The following is a 13,526-nucleotide window of genomic DNA, read 5'->3' as shown; positions in this document are numbered from 1 at the left end:
GGAGGAGCACGGCGACAGCCTCCTCCCTCCATCCGGCACGACCCAGTGGCACCATCTCCCAGGCCGGGGTGCCCGCTGGGCTCCCACCCACCAGCAGAGGCGCCTGGGCTGGTAACAATTAGCGCTTTCGAAAGCCCTGGAAAGAACTACAGTGGAAAAGCAAGAACGCCCCTGCACCCCGCCCCGGGCCCCAGGGAAGAAAGGAGGCGTGCGTGACTTCCCTGTTCTCTATTAAGCGGGGCAGCCCGCCACACACGGGGAGCGCCAGCCCTGGCTCCCTGGCATGGAACCTGGGCCAAGACTCCACGGGCCAAGTTCTCTGCTGCCAAGTGAGCCACGCCTCCCCAAACAAAGAGGGGGGGGGGGGGCTCCCTGTCCGTCTGCAGCAGCGATCAGTGGTGACAGAGAGAGGGCGGCAATGAGCTGCCACTAGGAGAACTGTTTCAGTGCAGCAGGCATGGCTCGGTGGCTGAGTGTCCACCCCTCAGCCAGAAGGTCACGGTTCGATTCCCGGTCAGGGCACATGCCCAGGTTGTGGGCTCCATCCCCAGTGGGAGGTGTGCAGGAGGCAGCGGATCAATGATCCTCTCTCATCATTGGTGTTTCTATCTCTCTCTCCCTCTCCCTTCGTCTTTCTGAAATCAATAAACACACACACACACACACACACACACATATGTAAATATACATATATATGTATATATTTTTAAAAAGAGAGAATTGTTTCAAATACAGTGGGGCCTTGACTTACGAGTCTAATTCGTTCCGAGACCGAGCTCGTTAAGGAGCTCGTTAACTCAAATTACTCTATCAACTCAATGCAAAAAATCGGCCGAGAGACAGCTGGTATCTCAAAAAACTCGTTAGTCGGGACACTCATAAGTCAAGGCCCCACTATACTTGGAAAACCTACAGTCGCCCTCCCAGCTCCGCGTGAAGCCCCCTGCACCACGGGTGCCGGTGAAATGACGGAGCGAACACTGCTGACCGGCGGTAAGGTCAGCACTTGTAATACAGGGACGTCAGCGCTGCCCGCCCTGTCATCCTCACATCAGCTGGGCCAAACAGGTACTCATGCCCCTTCCCCTGAAATGGCAAACTGAGATTCAGAGACGGCAAGTGGCCTGTGCAAGATCACACAGGGAGGTGGGGGCTGAGCCCACACTCTGACCCGCCCCTCTGCCTCCTCCTGGGTCTCGACATCGCCATGGCGAACGCTTCTATTCCACCAATCCCTGCTCTCTCTGTTATCTGCTCTCTTGACGTTTCATTTTGGGTTTGAAATCTGTTGTCTTTCCAACTTCTTGAGGTAGGTACTGCCGCCTGCATCCTCTCTTCTGCTGTGTCCGGTGCGTTTGAATCATATAATACATCCATGTCATTTCTTGTATCGTTCAGGCCTAGCATTTCCACCTGAGTACTCTTTGTCTAAGTGGTAGTTTTCTGATGAAATTCCCCATCTTGTCATCTATCTTCCTGCAATGAACTACCACAGGTTATTTTAAAGTCTGCGTCTATGCCTGTGACATTGGGGTAACTTGTGGGTCTGTTTCTACCGTCTGTTTTCTCTCTTTGGCCATGTGGTCTGGCCTTGGCGTGGTACATGCAGACACGTTGTAGGGCAGACATGCAGAGGCTCTGGCTGCGGCGGTCCTTATTCCGGGAGGAAGCCTTTTCCGCCTGGCGGGCAGGGGGAGCAGGGGCACATAACCTTGGTCCCGGTGACGGTCAGGATGATTGGGCCTGCACCTTAGTCCCTTGGGATGACCGGGTATTTCGGGTTTGCGCTCACTGAGAAGGCCCAGCCCTTCTCAGCGCCTTTCTCAGCGCATGGCTGGGATGCCTACCAAGGCGCCTCTTCCTTGCCCGCTGTGATCTCTCTCTTATCTCCCCTGCCGCCCTGGGAGATGGCCAAAAGCTCCGTCTAGTCTTTGAGCCTCGCGGCGGCTGCGTTTGGCTTGGTTCTTAGGCTCCGGATCCAAGCACCTTACGTCCTGGCAGACGCCTTCAGAGAAAAGCAAGGTGCAGCACGATGCGTCTCCCCGTCCTCCCGCGGGGCTGGGTTCTCCGATCTCGGGTTTCGGCTGACCTGGCCGTCCTGCACTCGGCTTCTTGTCTGCTGTGTTTGCCTCCCCCGCCTCGTGAGGCCGCCCGAGACGTGGCCTCCGTTTCGTTTCTTCTTCCGCAAGCGTGGCACCGGCCTCGCTGCGCTGCGCCAAGGACCCGCGTCCGACCCGAGTCCGTGCGGGGGAAGCATTGAGGTGCCTGGCACGTCGCGAGTGCCCTGAATGTTGGGATTCCTTACGAACTCCTTCCAGTGGTTTCCCTCTTCCCTCGAGCACGGGGTGCCCACGAACACCCCCACCCACCCTTTCTGCCCCACTTGATTGACAGATGTGGAGGCTGAGCTCAGAAAGGGGAAGAGACTTCCAAGGACACATGGCGAGAGGGCTGCCAGAGCTGAGAGGAGAGCGGCCCCAAACTCCAAGAGAGGAGAAGCCGCCCTGGCGTGGCGCTTCCCCGGGGAAGGAGCCAGGCAGGCACGTGGGCTGAGAGGGAACGAGAGGCAGGCAGAGCTGGAGGGGGGCCAGCTGCAGCCGGGGGTGGGTGCCCTTGGCGGGTGACCTTAGGGATGTCCCATCCCTCATCTGGACAATGGAGGTTAAAAGCGTCCCTGCCGCTGAGGCGGCCCCGCAGAGCAGGGTTAATCCATCCATCTGCTACCGGAAGGACAGACGCCTCATGGAGGCTCTCTCTCTGCCAGCCATTGTTCTGGTCACACTGCCGGGGCCCAGGACAATCGCCGGCTGGTGCTGGGTTTTATCTCTATCTTTCAGAGGCGGCCACAGAGGCCCAGCAGCCAGAGACCTGCCAAGGAGCCGGAACTCCAGCCCAGGCGGGGCCCAGCGAGGGTGTCCCGTGGGGCTTGTCCCTGCCCTGAGCCTGGCCTCTGAGGGTTGGGAGAGGGACGGGGACCATCCTCACGCGAAGAGGGGGGCGTGAGCCCTGCACGGGGTTTGCGTGCGGCCCAGCTGAGGGCCCTCCTCTCCTCGTCCGGTGCCCTCTCCAGCTGAGCCCCACCCGCTGAGTCACCCCGAGCCCCGCTGAGTCACCCCGGAGCTGGTCTCTGTGCTCCTGCAGCTCAGACCCAGACGGACGGGCCCTGCCTCCCTCCTCCCGGCTCGGGAAGGACCAGCTACAGCTGCAGCCACACAGGACCCTCCGGAAAAGAGCATCGGAGAGAAGCCCACCCGGGAGAGGGAGCCCGAGAGGGGGCGTGGCAGTTCGCACCTGTCATCCCTGCTGGCCAGGGACCCGCTCCAGAGGGAACGCCAAGGGCCCTGGAGATACAACAGTGGCAAGCAGGTGACAACTGCAGGGAGAGAGAAGGCTCAGTGGAGGTGGCCGTGGAGACGGGGGCTTTGACAGTGATGGGAGAGAGCAGAGAGAATGGGGTGAACCGAGCAGCTCCCCAAAGTCCAGGTGGCGGCGCTGGGGATGGGGGCGCCTGGCACAGTTACGAAAAGGAAGGTGCCCTTCAGAGCGGCCGCGGTGGGTGGGGGCAGGTCAGGGAAGCCTGTAGGAATGGGCAGGCTGGGGTGAAGGCAATGGGGAGCCACTGATAGTCTGTGAGCAGCAGATGGTGATGGCACGGAGGCTGGACTGGAGGGGGTGCACAGACACCCCTGGAGTCGGGCCCGCCTCCTTTGGGGCCTCAGTGTCCCCACTCCTTCCTGCGCAGACTTGACTGTCTGCCACGCCCCCACACCTGCTGGCGGCTTGGGAAGAGCCTGTCTTGGGCTTGCAAACCCCTCTCTCCTCACCTGGCCCCTCTCGCTGGCTCCTGTGCGAGGAGCTGGAGGGAAAATAAAGGTTCCAACAACACAATGAGGCTCAGGGCAGGCGGTTTGGAGGAGCGCCCCGAGGAAACACGATTAACGGGGATCAGGGTCCTGTGACAGGAGCTGGAGACGTCCTCAGGTTCTGAGTCGCACAAAAGGAATTTAAATCCGCCAATCTCCTCATGTGTGTGGCCTGAGGGCGCTGCATGCAGACATCCAGGCAGCACTTGAAGCGTGAAATGTGGTCAGGAATTTAGGGAGGCCCGTGCTGGAGCGCCCAGGCTGACAGCTGCCCCAGGGGGAAAAAGGGGATGGCCCCGATGTGGGGGTGCAGAAACCATGACAAAAATAGACCATTGAGAACCCCACCCCAGCCGCCTCCCACCTCGTGTCATTAGCAGGTACAGGGGCTCAGCACCTAGTGCTTACAGGACAGAGGGTCGGGCAGGCGCAAGGACCTGCTCAGGGTCACCATGGGTCAGCAGTGGATGGAGGCAGCTGACGCAGGTCCAGGTGTGAACTGGGAAGAGGATGGGGGAGGGGGCTGCAGTTCCAGCGCTGAGGAGCTGTGCGATCTTGGGCAAGCGACCTGACCACACCGCACCACGCATGGCCCTTGTGTACAAACAGAAACACAAGTACACGTGCCGAGGAGCGCCAGCGAACGCAGGCCACCGTGAGAGCTCTGGCCTGGTGAGGGCCGGCTCCCCCTCTGTACTAACCCATGAGAGTGGCCGTCCCCGTGTACTCGGCCCCGAGGATAGCTCTCAGAGCATGTCTAAGGGCGTTAGTCCCGTGAACTCACGGAATCGACCAATATGCCCATTTTACAGATGGGAGCGTGGAGGCCCAGGGCCGTACGCTTTGTAAGGAGTGAAGCCCAAGGAGCCCCAGCTCTTCAGGGGAAGTGTCCACCTCTCAGTCTCAGTCTGAGCTGGTCCCACAGCAGGAGCCCTGGCCGGAGCCCACCACCTCTCCCTTCCTGTGCCCTCTCCACACTGTTCTCTGCTCTGCCCTCGCCTGCTCAAATCTCCAGCGGGTTTTCTCCACGCCTGGATTGAAATCCAAGGTCCTGGCCACGGTCTGCAGGAGCCTGCAAGAGCTGGTCCTGCCTCCTGTCTGACTCCATTTTCTATGCCTTTGCTTTCTCTGCTCCAGCGACACCGGCCTCACGCATGACAACCACGGGACCTGGGCACAGGCTTCCAGCTTCACTCAGAATGCTTTGCACACAGATAGTGCGACGTTCTTTACTTAACTCAGGATGCCAGGTCGCCGGGCCTCGCCTCGGAGGAGAGACTTCCCCTGAACCTTTTGTACCCGATTCACAATGAGCAACCCCTCCCTGCACTTCCCCTGCTTCGTTTTCCCACATATATTCATGCGCAGCCGAAAAGATTCTCCGTGCAACGCGGCTCCCTGAGCTCAGAGACGGTCTCCTGTTTCCGCTGGGCTGCTGGCAGAGTGACCTTCCATATTCTCTAATAATCACCGGAAAGGGAGGTATCGTCCCACTTTACAGATGAGCAAACGGAGGCTAAGAGAAGTCCAGATGCCGTAATCTGCCTCACCTTACAGTGAGTAGGTGTTAGGCCCGGGATTCAAATCCAGACTCCTTCAGTGCCGACCGACCGAGTGTCGGAGCTGCTCCTCCGAGGGTCTCCCAGCCCTTCGCACTCTCAGTGAGCTAAGAATCCAAGGCCCCGACTGGTCTTCACTGTTTAGGGCTGTGTTTGCAGCAAGAAGTCATGAAACATGAGGGAAACGCTTGCTTTCGGCTCGCTGCACACGATGGATTCCCCCAGCTCAGTGTCCCTGGTCTATGTTGCAACCCATCACATGTGCCGGCATCTGTCTGGGCGCCGTGGCTGGGCCCCGAGGACTCCGGGGCAAAGAGGAAGCCGACACAAACCTGAAGCTCATGCCGCCGGCTGTGCCGTGAGGGATCAGATCCCTGGTCTGTGACCCAGGCGTCTCATGTCTTCTGCCAACGCCGTGAAACACTAACAGGCGAACTTAAGTGAGAAAAAAGTGAATCCCGGTTGGAACATCTTTTCTGTCCTGTTTCCCACATGTTGACGGATGTTACTATCAAGACAAGGTCCTTGCCGATCGAGTGACCTCTCTGTCCCAGCTGGTGAACCTCACGTCCCACGTGCCACCTTCCCCAGGAACTTCCCTGTTCTCCCCCCGCCCCCCACTTCCCCCGAATTCACAGGAGACTCCGATGTGTTCCGCGAACTGGGCCAGAAGGAAATCTGATTTGATTTTAACAGGGATATTAGCTTTGGTTAGTAAACATAGAACATATTAAACCAGTGAATCTGGGGCAGGCACTGGGGAAAACAGAAAACAGAGAGAGGTGAAAGTGTCTTGACATTTGCATTTTTATGGCTGGAGAGTGAGCACAGCAAGAACTCTCTGGATTTCGGCCAAGTGGAGAATGCGGCCGGGGTGAGCCCGACCGTGGAGGGTACGGACTGTGTCTTATTCAGTTCGGCATCCCTGGCACTGTGCCCTCGGCCTGGCCCCGCCCGGGGGCTGCTTCCTGGGCACACAGATAGGCCCAGTGGGGCTGAGGGAAGAGGGGCTTGCTGGTCGACCACCGGGCGGCCGCCTTGTTTCCTGGGGAGGAGGCAGGCAGGCGGGCTGAGTCCAGGGGGAAGGAGCTCTGTGAGCGTTCCCCATGGCAAACTTCCAGGCGCTCGCCCGCCCGGGAACCAGGCAGACCTGCTCTCCGGTTATTATTTTTTCCCAGGCCGAATGGGGTTCAGTTAATGAAAGACTTAATGACGCCTTCTGGGCCCAGACAGGTTCCTGGCCGGGCAGCCACAGGTCCCAGATCAGGGAGAGGTGAGAGAGGCAGGGCGGCTGGGAGGCAAAGGGCCGGGCGTTTCAGCATCACGGAGGGACTTGGGGGGCCACGCTCTCCTGCTGCCTTTGCCCCTTGGGGAAACCGAGGCTCAGGGAGGAGAGGTGACCCGCCCAAGGTGGCAAACGAGTCTCTGGTGGCACCAAGACTAGAACCTGGGGATCTCAACTCCCAAAGCACATCCCTCCACCCCCCAGCACGCCCAGCCTGGGGGCCAGACAGGCACCGAACCGACACAGACAGACGGCGGGAACAGTAGGTTTACAGCTGTGAGTAAGCAAAACCGAGTTACTCTTGCATTATTATTATTATTATTATTATTATTATTATTATTATTCCATTGTCTCCCACACGAGCAACTGTGAGCCTACACTACCCACTCCGTCCCTGTGGGCAGAGGCAGCGACAAGTGCTCCCAACACAGGAGCGGAGGTTCACGCTGGGTTGTGCACAGTGGAAGGTGGGGGCCTCGGTCCGTGCCGGGCCTCAGGGTCCTCGTGTGGAAAATCGGACGATTTCAATAACAATCTTCACACCAGCCCTGCCCAGGGCCGCCCGGCCCCCTCTGCCCTCTGGAGCCTGTGCTGGGAGGGGGCCCCTCCCGGCTGAGCCCCGTTGCCCCCCGCGGAGGCTGAGCAGCTCGGCCGTCCTCGAGGAGGGCAGCACGGAGCTCAGCCTGTTACACACTTCCCTTGGCTTCTGCAAAAACAACAAACTAAAAATACTGCAAACCACACCGTGCCTCTGCGCAGCCACCCAGAAGGCGGTGAGCACGTGTGCGCCCTGCCGCTGGCTCCCCCGTGGCTGGGCAGGATGTGGGGCACCCAGTGCAGGAGGGGGCACCGGGCCCTCCCAGTCTGGTTCCCAGACAGCCCGGAGCCCGGAGAGACCTCCCTGGGATGGTAAAATGGCCTGTCAGCTCGTTCTTGAACCCGGGTGTGCGGGAGGCTCGGGGTTGGTCCTGACCAGGACACCCAAGGGCGGACGGGGTTGTTTTTCTCAATTGTCACCCACCCCCTTCCCACCTCTCTGCTGCAAGGGCTCTGCCTGGTCAGCTACACGATCTGCATGAGCATCATCAAAGGCTCACTGCCTCCCGGCTGGAAGGGGCTGTGGAGCCGCAACTGTACCTGCTCCGCAGCCCACTGTACAGATGGGCAAACCGAGGCCCGGGGAGGGGCAGGGGCTGGCGCGGTCCACACGTTTCTGGGGAGCAGCTGCCGTTAACAGTGGGTTTCACATGCTCTGGAAAGTGGGTCTCACGCTCAGGGAGAAGCCAGCGCTGAGCCGAGCTTTCTGGGTGAGGCGGGGGTGAAACCCCAAGCCCCGCTGTGGGGCTTCCTCCTCACCCCCAGGGTGGTTTGGAAACCAGAGCCCTTCACACACCACACCCACTCCCAGCCCCCACTCCACGAGGTGCCCCTGAAGACTTCAGAGACCAACAGGCCGTTAATCTGCAGCCCTTCACCTAGGGGGGCGGTTCCTCCACTAAGATTTCTCAGAAACAGCTTCTAAGAAACTTTCCAGGAGAAGAGTGGGTTTCGAGATGGGGACTCGGGCACCCCTGGTGACGGGCGAGGGGGCGTGAGCGGCAGGGACAGAATACCGTCAGACATGTGGGCGCCTAACCGGAAGATGGGGGGCCCCACGCTGCACCCTGCCTCCACCGCCTGCCCTGCTCCCCTTCCTACCACGAAGCCAGGGGCCTCACTTTCTCAACCACAAAGAATCACCCTCCTCGAAACAGCCTGTGGCTGCAGCCTGCACACTGTCATGGGGGCAGAGCGCCTTTCCCCCGCGGTCCGGTCCGAGGTGGTGACTTTGAACACAGCCAAGGGGGCCCCTGGGTTAGCCGGGACTTTCCAGTGACCCGGTGAGCACCCCATTCCCTGAACACTGCCCGACCCTGTGGCTTAGACAGGATTTCCTAGTCTGGGAGCCACTGCGACCGGTGCTGGGGAGACGACACCCCACAAACGCCATGTCAAGGGGCCCCCCACGTGGGGGAAAGGGGAATGGTCATTTCAACACAGTTCCCAGCAGACAAAGCAAGGCAATTGGTTCTGGAGCCAAAGAGAGCTGGGTTCAAATCCCAGCTCCGCCACTTACCAGCTGTGTGACCTCGGGGGAGCTCCTTAACCTCTCTGAGCCTCAGTTTCTTCATCTGAAAAACAGAAGGAAAAAAAAGCTCAGCTGCACCGCAGGGAGAGGGCGTGCAGGTCTCACCCGAGAGCCCGAAGCGCGCTCAGCCCAGACTCCCAGGGCAACGTCAGGGCTCTCTGAGGCGACAGCCCCATCCTCCGCCGCCGGGAGGAGACAGCGGCACCCGCATCGGGTGGGAGTCAGGGGACCCGAGCCTCGGGTTCGAGCCGCACACCGTCAATGAAAGCTCTGCAGCGCGAGCTCTCGGGGACCACTTCCTGCCTAGGTAGGTCGGAGGGGTGCGCTCTAGTGCGGAGACCCTCCCGCCCTGGCATGGGCTCACCCCGAGGCAGCTCAGCTTCCCGCCGGACAGAGGAGGAAGCGAGGTTCAGGTCCCAGGGGACCATGTGTCAGGGCGGAGCCATTCCCCCCCCCCCCCCCAGCAGAGGCCTGTGCAGGGGCGGGAGGTGCTCAGAGAACTTGTTTGAGATCAGAGAGGCCCTTCCACCAGCCTCTTGGGGCTTTAGCAGGAGCAACCGGAAGCCACCGGTCCTTCAGCAAAGGCTCACGGGGGCCCAGAAGCTGACGGGCCCCGATGGGGATGCTGGTGACACACGGGTGATCAAGTCCAAGTTCTGGAAGCTCACACATCCAATGAAGCAGAGCAGCGGCATTCCGCACACAGCGGGTGGCGGGAGGCAGTGAGTGAGCCAGCCAGGCAAGGACAGCGCGGGGCCAGAGGGACCAGAGCGTGGGCAGGGGAATCAGGGGAAAGTGGGTGCGAAATCACAGGTGGCAGGAGCCGGCACTCAGCCCGCAGGCGGGGCAGGGCCCTGTGAGCCTGAACGCTGCCGAGTCACAGGGATCACGTGACGGGATGAGGTCAGCGAGGGAAGTAAGGCCGATCGTGTCACCCCGGGAGGACAGTGGCTTGTCACCCAACCAATGAGCAAAGTTGAGAGGCTGCTCTCAGGGTCCCTTTCTAGTCATGTCCTCTGGGCTGGCTCTGTCCCTGGGGAAGCCGCTGCACCCCTGTGCGCACGGGAGCGCCCCGGCCGACACCCCCTTTCAGTGTCAGAGGGTAAGCCTCGCGGAGAAACGCGTCGGTGGCCTTCTGGACACAGCTCCACCTTCCAAATGCTTCTCTGGGCTTCCAGGTGGAGGTGCCATCAGCCACGGACAAGCAATGACATCGCGGCCCACAGTGCCTCTCACATCCATGCAACCTGGGCTGCGGGAGGCGTGGGGAGCACCTGCCACTACAGGTGGGCTTCCGGAGGGCGCCCGGCTGTCCTGGCAGCTGCAGTCCTGACACGTCCTTGCTGGGCATCGTGAAACGGATGCTGAAAGCGCCTGGAGCCTCCGTCTCCTCCTCCAGAGAGTGGGGACACTCATGACCCTGAGAGTGGGTAGGAAGGTGGCTCCCACCCCGGCCGGTGTGGCTCAGCGGATAGAGCACCAGCCTGTGGGCTGAAGGGTCCCAGGTTCGATTCTGGTTCAGGGCACGAGCCTGTGCTGTAGGCTCGATCCCCGGTGTGGGGCGTGCAGGAGACAGCTGATCAATGATTCTCTCTCATCATTGATGTTTCTCTCCCTCTCTCCCTCTCCCTCCCTCTCTGAAATCAATAAAAATATATTTTTTAAAAAGGTGGCTCGAAAACATGGCACGTTCTGGGCACAGTGTCTGGTCTTCTCATTACCGATGGTGTCATGTGACAGGCTCAGCGGCCCTCAGCCCAGAGGTGGCCACCAGAGCTGAGAGCAGCAAGAGGACACAGGACAAAATCCATCATTATCAGGAAGGACCGGGGACGGAGTAGGACTCCGAGGGGACCGCCCTCCAGTTTTCTTCCTGAGTCCTCACACTGGGTGGTTCCCGCAAACAATCGGGGGCCTTTTTAAACAGGATGTGAGGAGGTAGACAGGGGAGCTGCCGCTGCAGCCGCCGCAGAGGGCCCGGGAAGGAAGCCCTGGTCCGTCCCCTCTTTAGACGCCAGCACCGTCAGCCAGCACCCGAAGTCCCTTTGATGTATCTGCACATGTTGGCAGTGAATCCTCATCTTGGGGCTTTTAAAAGAGGGACAAACACGTTTGGGAAATTCTCATCGAGCCAAGGCTGACCAAGAACAGAAAAGCAAGGTTGCCTGGGTTCGGGGCATTCTTGCCAGAGCGTGGGGAGGTGGATCTGTGTGAAGTGTGTGGTCCTTGTGAAAGCGGCAAGATGAACATAGCGGACTTGTTCTGGTCACTAATCACAGGGTGACTGCCCTCACTGACCACCTACTACGTGCTGGGCCCTTCACATACAAAAGCGAACACATACTAACTATGATAGGAGCATAAACACTTTATGTGGCTCAAGCCAGTCCAACCTCCCCAACAGCCTTGTATTAGGTGCCCTCGGTGTCACTCCCTGGGCAGGTGAGCCCAGAGAGGTGCAGTCATCTGTCCAACGTCACACAGCAAGTAGATGGCAGAGTCGATCCCTGCATCCAGGCTGCCAGGCAACCATCAGGGCTGAAAGCGTTAGCTCAGCAAATGCACACCCGGACCTCCCTGGCCAGCGGTAGTTTCCTGCCCGCCGTGTGCGAGCCGTGGGCCGCAGACTGGCAGCGCGTCACCGTCTGGCCTGCGCCAAGCTCCCGGTCCGGCTTTCAGTGGAGCCATCCCAGGGTCACGTCTGGCAGCACAGCGGCTGGACAGCCCCATAGAGAGGGTCCCAACGCCCCAGCCTGACCCTGGCCTCTGCCATTACAAGCTGTGTGGCTGCTCTGTCCCTCGGGGCCATGACCTCCCTGGCGACTTTTGTCAAGTCCCCAAATCCCAAGCCTCAGTTTCCTAATCTGGCCAGAGCTGCACTAAATCAGGATAAACTGTTGCCTCGCGGGATGTTTCGTCTGCGGCATACAGCAGTGGACGGGACTTCCAATTAGCTGTCACTTTTCAAACGCAGAAAAACCTCACACAAAGATCTGGCCTCTGGCTTCGCTTCGTAAAGGAAGGGAAGGTCCAGGAACCCTGGGCTCGCATTCCCCACCGAGACAATTCCCGGAGTCATCTCCTTTGTTCAGAATCTAGTCAGTGTTCCAGTTAGCCCCAGGCCCCACCACTCCCTACTGCCTTACCCAGACCTCTGTATCCATTGGTGTTACCCTGTGTGACCCCTGGACTGGGTGCTCTAAAGGTCTCCTCTGCTCCATGATTTCCCTGATGTTCCTCACATGCCCCTGGGTGCTGCCCTGCCACCCCCCTGGGTAGGTAGTAGAAGGCCACCAGCTTGAGGCTGAGCCCTCCAGGGCTGCCTCCCGCCGCCCAGCGGAGGGGAGAGGCCTGCCGCTGCCAGGGTCCCGATGGCCTGGTCAGCAGAAAGATGATAGCTCCGCAGTGCACCCAGCAGGCCACGTGCTCTCCGCGCTGAGGCCTCCTATGATTACCTGCCGTGTGTAATAAAGCCGCATTTAGAAACCTTAGAAAGGCCCCGGCAAGGAGACCTTTTTCCTGGGTCATTTCCTGGTCCTAGAATTTCAGGTTTGGCCAACGCATCATCTGACAGTTTACTCTCCTCCAGCGAGGCTGACACGATCCGTTCAAGGTCCCACTGTTTGCCCAGCGCTGCGGGAGCCGAAAATAGAAGTGCGGGCTGCAGCCCCACCCTGCAGTCACCCTGGCGTCCTCCCAGGCCGTGGCCGCTGGTCAGGCAAAGAGACAGTGACAGAGCAGGACTGCAAGGGCCCTGCCCCCGGACAGCCACCGCTGCTCAGCCCTACTGCGCGCCCAGCTCTTCCCATAAATGACCTCAGCGAGCTCCCAGGTTTCGCCCCCGATGTGCAGGGGAGCGCGCTTTGATCCCAGGGATGTGAGACTCCACAGCTGGGTTTGCAAAGCGGACCTTAGCCTGCTGAGCAGCCTGAGGGGCACAGAAAGGCAAGCAAGAGTGAACCCTGGGTGGGCGAGGGCCAGGCTGAGGCTCCAGCCAGCCCGGGGCTACCACAAAAGGCCACCCCAATGGGCACCAAACCCTCTTCCAGGAAGGGGCTCGCATGCAGACGGGGCGAGCTGCCCAAAGAGGCTTGTCGTGTGTAATGGCAAACGCCAGCGAGCTCGCAGGCCTCCACCACGGTGCTCGAAGTATCTGCTACGCGACAGAAAAGGCTGCGTCGCTAAGAACACTCACGCAGAACAGCACACGGGGACACCTGCTGTGCTGTGAACTGGGGATACCAGGGAGGCAGCGCCAGAACCAGTTACCCGTGTTAGCAATCCAGGAACCGAAAGACAGCGGCAGGAAACACCCACAAATGCTAAGGAGGTACTTTCCGGGAGGGGGCGTGTGTGGGGGACATCCCCTTTCCCCGGGGCCTTTACACTTCTCTTTCTCTCTTCTTTTTTTTTTTTTTTTTTTTGATTAATCCTCACTTGAGGATACTTTTCCATTGATTTTTAGAGGGAGTGGCAGGGAGGGGAGAGACAGACATTGATGTGAGAGAGACATCGATTGGCTGCTTCCCATTCGCACCCTGACCAGGGCTGGGATGGAGCCTGCAACCGAGGTACGTGCCCTGGACCGGACTCAAACCCCGGGCCTTCCGTCTGAGGGCTGACCCCGATCCACTGAGCCAAACCGGCCAGGGCTACACTTGTCTTTCTTTTCAGGATTTTCTTCAGCGGAC

The 13,526-nt window shown here is 59.8% G+C and overlaps 1 protein-coding gene across 1 annotated transcript in view; it reads right to left on the bottom strand.

Annotated features, from left to right (window-relative positions):
* Window positions 1-9,011, bottom strand: part of ST3GAL1 (ST3 beta-galactoside alpha-2,3-sialyltransferase 1) — a 21,914-nt gene extending 12,903 nt beyond the window's left edge. Inside the window, exons 1-2 of the mRNA XM_023748385.1 lie at window positions 8,941-9,011; window positions 8,824-8,854 (exon numbers count right to left, since the gene is read on the bottom strand). Coding sequence (XP_023604153.1) covers window positions 8,824-8,854; window positions 8,941-9,011 — 102 coding nt within the window. The remainder of the gene's footprint in view (window positions 1-8,823; window positions 8,855-8,940) is intronic.
* Window positions 9,012-13,526: the final 4,515 nt, after the last annotated feature.

This window comes from Myotis lucifugus, unplaced genomic scaffold (genome assembly GCF_000147115.1).
Source record: "Myotis lucifugus unplaced genomic scaffold, Myoluc2.0 scaffold_1349, whole genome shotgun sequence".
NCBI classification, from domain to species: Eukaryota; Metazoa; Chordata; class Mammalia; order Chiroptera; family Vespertilionidae; genus Myotis; species Myotis lucifugus.
Note: the sequence above shows the minus strand (reverse complement) of the source record. Positions and strands in the feature narration are given on the sequence as shown.